At 31.4% G+C, this 5,463-nt stretch overlaps 2 protein-coding genes across 4 annotated transcripts; both read left to right on the forward strand.

Moving 5' to 3' along the window:
- The first annotated feature begins 1,593 nt into the window (after positions 1–1,593).
- LOC149879024 (uncharacterized) lies at positions 1,594–2,507 on the forward strand. Of its 2 annotated transcripts, none has more exons than XM_090071794.1 (2): positions 1,594–2,011; positions 2,120–2,507. In XM_090071794.1, the coding sequence occupies exon 2, from the start codon at positions 2,136–2,138 to the stop codon at positions 2,481–2,483; it is 348 nt and encodes a 115-aa protein (XP_089927920.1). In that variant the 5' UTR covers positions 1,594–2,011; positions 2,120–2,135; the 3' UTR covers positions 2,484–2,507. The 2 variants fall into 2 exon arrangements, with proteins under 2 accessions (XP_089927920.1, XP_089927921.1); XM_090071795.1 differs by having other exon boundaries at positions 1,594–1,894.
- Positions 2,508–3,601: 1,094 nt separating this feature from the next.
- Positions 3,602–4,990, forward strand: LOC149879025 (uncharacterized). 2 transcript variants are annotated; one of them, XM_090071793.1, is made up of 2 exons: positions 3,602–4,166; positions 4,392–4,990. In XM_090071793.1, the coding sequence occupies exons 1-2, from the start codon at positions 3,606–3,608 to the stop codon at positions 4,416–4,418; spliced, it is 588 nt and encodes a 195-aa protein (XP_089927919.1). In that variant the 5' UTR covers positions 3,602–3,605; the 3' UTR covers positions 4,419–4,990. The 2 variants fall into 2 exon arrangements, with proteins under 2 accessions (XP_089927919.1, XP_089927918.1); XM_090071792.1 differs by having other exon boundaries at positions 4,427–4,990.
- Positions 4,991–5,463: the final 473 nt, after the last annotated feature.

Consider the following 5,463-nt stretch of genomic DNA (forward strand, 5'->3'; position numbering starts at 1 on the left):
ATTTTGGCTCACATGACTAAGTCTAAAAATGCCACCTCAGTTTTAGTTATTGGACAGGCGAAAAACACGAAAACACGGAAGCCGTGTTTTCCGTGTTTTTCGTCATTTGTCGTGTTTTCCGTGTTTTCTGAGAAATAATTACTTGCATTTTAAACAATATAAAAAGAAAGAAAGGGTTTTAAACATTAAAAATAAAATTTGGACTTCCCTTGGTACATACACCCTGTTTAGTGAGTATTTATTAAACATTTCTTAAACATAAAGTTTAGACAGTTTTTCAACAATTTTTTTTTGCTTCATATAAGAATAGGTCGTGTGTAATTGTTGAGCGTTGGTGCTGACTATGGTTATCATCATTTTCTTCTAAAAATAGATAGCGTGCGAAGCGATGATGTTTGATAATGGTTAGCATCATGTGCGATAAAATATCGGGCGATTGCTAAGCCGTCTTACCTCATATATGCGTTTGTGAATGAGGAAGGGGGGGGAGGGGGATGCTAAAATTTAACTTTTTTTTTTTTTTTTGGGGGGGGGGGGGGGTTAAAACTGCGACTTACCCAAAAAAATTCCTGTACACGCCCCTGAAACTTACCATTATATCTGCGCATGCTTATCGCATGCGCAGAGCTATTTGTCTACTTTTTTAACGGGCTACTTATTTAACGGGCTACTTATTTAACGGGCTACTTATTTAACGGGCTACTTATTTAACGGGCTACTTATTTAACGTGACACCGGGCTTGAACAAAAAATTAGGCTCGTTTATTAAACGAGCCGAGCTTGAACACCATAGGCTCGTTCATATAGGCTCGATTAAAGCTCGAATATATATATATATTTACTTATATTATAATAATATATATGTAATAAATAAAATTGTGATATTATATATATTACTATTAAATAAAAATATAGTGTTAGTGTAACCATATGAGATATGACCCATATAACTCTTATTACACTAAATAATTGATTAATATAAACAATTTAATTACGTGAGGCTGCTATTGACTGTTTCATTTGCCAACAGGCCCAATATGTTTTAGAATCCATTTTTAATGGATTTAAGAGTGTACAAATTTTGCAAAACAGAAAAGTAAATATATAAAATATTTTTTTCAAACTCATTTCACAATGATTTTGTTGAAGGAGCCATTTTTTAACTTGTAGAGAGGTATTTTTTCAAGTTGCACAACTAAATGTTTCGTGATAATATATTGAATGTTTGTTTATTTACTCTGCTATTTAATCAGGTAAAGTCGTGAATTATTGTTTTTGTTAAAAACTTGTATTTACTAAATCTAGAACTATAAATTAGTGCTCAACAGACTTTTTTTTAACTTTGAAAATATAAACTTCGAAATTTTAAAATTCGAATTTCATTACTTCGAACTACTAACTTTCTAACTTTAATATATAATTCGCGTCATATTAAAACGATTAAATGCATTATAACATTTTTTCTTGCTTTCTATTATTATAAAAGTTTATTCATTTCTCTTCCTCTTTGTGAATAAAAATGGTGGTTATAAAACTTTTAATATAATTAATAGAACTACAAGTTGGAGAGCGTCAAACAGTTTAAAAAGATAATTTGCGATAAGCAAAAATTAGCAAACTTTTAATTAAAAAAACTTTGAAGAAAAATTGAACTTTGAAAATTTAAAATTCGAATTTCGTTACTTCGAAATACTTTGATTGTATACGCAATTACAAGGACCATTTTGTTCAACTTCGAAAAAATCGAATTCCGTGTTTTAGAAGTCCATATCTTTAAACTGCGAAATTCGAGGTTCGAAAATTTTTCGAAGTTTTTCTAAGTGAATTCTTCGTATTGCAGAAGCTTACTACTCACGATTTTTCTACTGTCTATTCAAAGTTCAAACAGAAACAGGTACCTCTCCTTTCTTTTGTTATAGATGCTAACTATATATATTTTTTACTGTTCTTCCATTATATGTTTACTACTCACGATTTTTCTACTGTCTATTCAAAGTTCAAACAGAAACAGGTACCTCTCCTTTCTTTTGTTATAGATGCTAACTATATGTATTTTTTACTGTTCTTCCATTATATGTTTAGTTTATTGAAATTAACTTCATATTTTTCATTAATGTAGATAAAAACTCAATATTATGGATGTTGTTGATAATGTTCAAACTGGGGATAATGTTGAGGATTTCAATGGTGAAAATATCAGTGAAAATGGTAACAATTTAATTGACGTAGAAGATGAGAATACAAGTAGTACTGTTAATGGAAGAAAGAGGAAAAAAACTTCTGATGTTTGGAAATCTTTTGAAGAGGTATCTGAAACTGATAAGAATGGTACAATAATTTATAAGGTGAAGTGCAAAGGATGTCTTCAGTCTTGGCAAAAACAAAAATCTGGAGCTACAACACAACTAAAAAGACACATAGGCTTATGCATACCACTGAGGACTAGAGGGAAGAAAGATCATAATTTAAAGAGAGTTCTTTAAGATTAACATCCAATCCAGTATTACCTTTTCTGCCAGAAGGTAATACTGGATTGGACGTTAATCTTAAAGAACTCTCTTTAAATTATGATCCAAAAAAAATTCGAGAGATACAAGCTAAGATGTTTATTGCACATGAGTATCCCTTTAATATGATTGAACACAAGTGGTTTAACATCTTTGCAAAGGCTTTGAATAACAAGTACCAAAAGGTGTCAAGAGTTACCCTCAAATCTGATTGTGTCAAGGTGTATCAAACTGAAAAGGACAAGTTAAAGAACATGTTGAAAAATGTTAGTAGGGTGTGTTTAACTTCAGACAACTGAACTTCAAATCAAACAGTTGGGTATATTTGTCACTATTCATTTTGTTGATAAAGATTGGATATTAAAAAGTTTTATCCTAAACTTTTGTGAATTAGAGCCCCCTCACACTGGAGTTCTTATTGCTGATTGTATTGCCAAATGTATGGAATTATGGGAAATAGAAGAAAAGGTTCAATCAATAACTGTTGACAATGCAAGTTCAAATGATGTAGCTGCTACTTGCTTGAAAAACAATTTAATTTCACGAAATAAGCTCCATTTCAAATCTCATATATTTCATGTTCGTTGTGCTGCACATATATTAAATCTTTTGGTGCAAGATGGGATAAAAGAGATTGCTTTTGCTATTGAAAGTATTAGAGAAACAGTGAAGTATTTAAAGAAATCTCCTGCTCGTTTATATAAATTTGGACAAATTGCAAAGCAAATGGATGTTCCAACAAACAAGGGGTTGCGACTTGATGTCGCAACACGTTGGAGCTCCACTTATACGATGTTAGAGCATATTCTGCCATTTAAACTTGTTTTGAAAGAATATGCTGCAAGGGCTAACTACGAATGGTTGCCTTCTGATGAGAATTGGATTAAAGCTGAAAAAATATGCAAGTTTTTTTCGGTGTTTAATACAACATCTAAGCTATTTTCAGTAACCAAATATCCAACAGCAAATTTATATCTTATTCAAGTTTGGAGTGTGAAACACATGTTGAACACACATCTTGCAAGTGATGATAAGTACATGAGGAAAATGGCAGCAACTATGTCTATTAAATTTGACAAATATTGAGGTGATTGCAACATGTTGATGTCAATTGTTTCTGTCTTGGATCCTCATTACAAAATGGAGTTTTTGAAGTTCATTTTTCCTCAACTGTACAATGTTGTAGATAGTCAAGATCATCTCAAGAAGGTTATGGAAGTGCTCAAAGAGTTGTACCAAACATATGTTAGTGAAAGCGAGACAATGGGATCAAAAGATACAACCATTAAGAATAAAAAACAATTTTCCTCAAATTTGCAGCAAGTTATTGACTTTGAGCAGTTTTGCGACACAAATTCAGTAGCTGAAAAGACTGAGTTGGAACTTTATCTTGAGGAAAAGCGTTTCAAATGTGAACCGTCAACCCACTTTACTTTTGATGTACTAGGTTGGTGGAAGGTGCATAGCATTAATAAACCAATCCTCTCAATGATGGCACGAGAAATACTTTCAATTCCACTAACATCAGTTGCTTCAGAATCTGCATTTAGCGCAGGAGGTCGAGTGCTTGATTCATTTAGAAGTTCATTATCACCTGAAACAGTGGAAGCTTTGGTTTGTTGTGCAAGTTGGTTGAAAGATGATAGTCAAGAGAAAAAGGTAATGTTATTCTCTTAGTCATTTTTATGATATCTTTTTTAATTCAAGTTTTAATATCAACTAATTTTGTACGTTGATCTTGAAGAAGAAAATTTGAATGTTGTTATTCCAACGGTTCTTAATTCTACTATATGAAAAGGTAAACAATTAAGGTTCTAATTGTGTTTTTATGTAGCATGATATCTCCTTTCAAATTCCAATTATTTTTTATATTTAATTATCTAGATTTATTCTCATGCAAGTTTGTTGTAAAATTTCAGCGCACTTTTGAGGTTCAACTTCAAGAGAATTAGAGGAAGGCTTTTTATCTTGTTTCATCCAATGCAATGAGAGCAAGACTTATATTTGTGAAAGTGCAGTGTTTAATAGGAATTATTATGTTTGTGAGAGTTTACATTATGTTTGAACTTTGAACATTAAGTTTGAACATTGAACTATTAGATTTAACTTTTATTTTGAACTATTAGATTTGTGGGATCTTATTTCATTATGTTGTTTATTTGCATGTTTAATAGACTGTAGGATTGTTTATGTTGTTTGTTTATTTGGACTTGCATTATTTACAGACGAGCCTTTAACGAACAATTTTTTTTTACTAAATGAGCTTTAAACTAACAGATTACAATAATTATTTCGAGTTTTAAACCAGTCGAGCTCGAGCAACATGTAAAACGAGCCGAGCCCAAACAATACTAATCCTTAACGAGCCGAGCTCGAACAAAGAATCTCATGTTCGAAACGAGCTCGAGCCGAGCCTGAACACTCTTAATATGTAAACGAGCCAAGCCGAGCCCTGGCAAGCTTGGCTCGTTCGGCTCGATTTACAGGCCTAGCCTAGATTATGAATTAAGAAATAAAATTTTAAAATTTCACTAGCAAACCCAATTTTGTCATTGTAGCATATCTACTACAATAGGAATGCAAGGAAAAAAATAGCAAAAGTTTTCTTAAAAAAAAAGAATTTGTATTTAAGTATATGAAGAAATATTAAAGAAATTTAAAAATTTAAACTTTGCTATTGATTTCATTTTACAAAGTCTCTTCTTATTAAATAAAAAACATGTAAAGCAATATATCTTATAAGACAGTTTACAATCATTTATACTATAAATATAAACAAATTTTAAATGCCATTAATGGTAGTCATGATAACAATTTCTGTCTTTATTTAAGCATAACCAAACATTGCACTTTTTGCAACGAATATAAGAAAAACCAGTTTTGCATTTCTTACACCGCTGCCGTTTGTCACTATGAGTTGGTAAGTGGTCAAATCCATCCAGACGGATATCTTTTG

Source organism: Hydra viridissima, unplaced genomic scaffold (assembly GCF_058129835.1).
Source record: "Hydra viridissima isolate aposymbiotic clone 2 unplaced genomic scaffold, HvirCarnegie_v1 scaffold_14, whole genome shotgun sequence".
NCBI classification, from domain to species: domain Eukaryota; kingdom Metazoa; phylum Cnidaria; class Hydrozoa; order Anthoathecata; family Hydridae; genus Hydra; species Hydra viridissima.

Bases quoted from the DNA above. Each gene is read 5' to 3' on its own strand.
- LOC149879025 (XM_090071792.1), top strand. From the start codon at position 3,606: ATGTTGATGTCAATTGTTTCTGTCTTGGATCCTCATTACAAAATGGAG. The intron at 4,167-4,426 runs GTAATGTTATTC...GTAAAATTTCAG, and splicing joins ATGATAGTCAAGAGAAAAAG to CGCACTTTTGAGGTTCAACT.
- LOC149879024 (XM_090071794.1), top strand. From the start codon at position 2,136: ATGGATGTTGTTGATAATGTTCAAACTGGGGATAATGTTGAGGATTTC.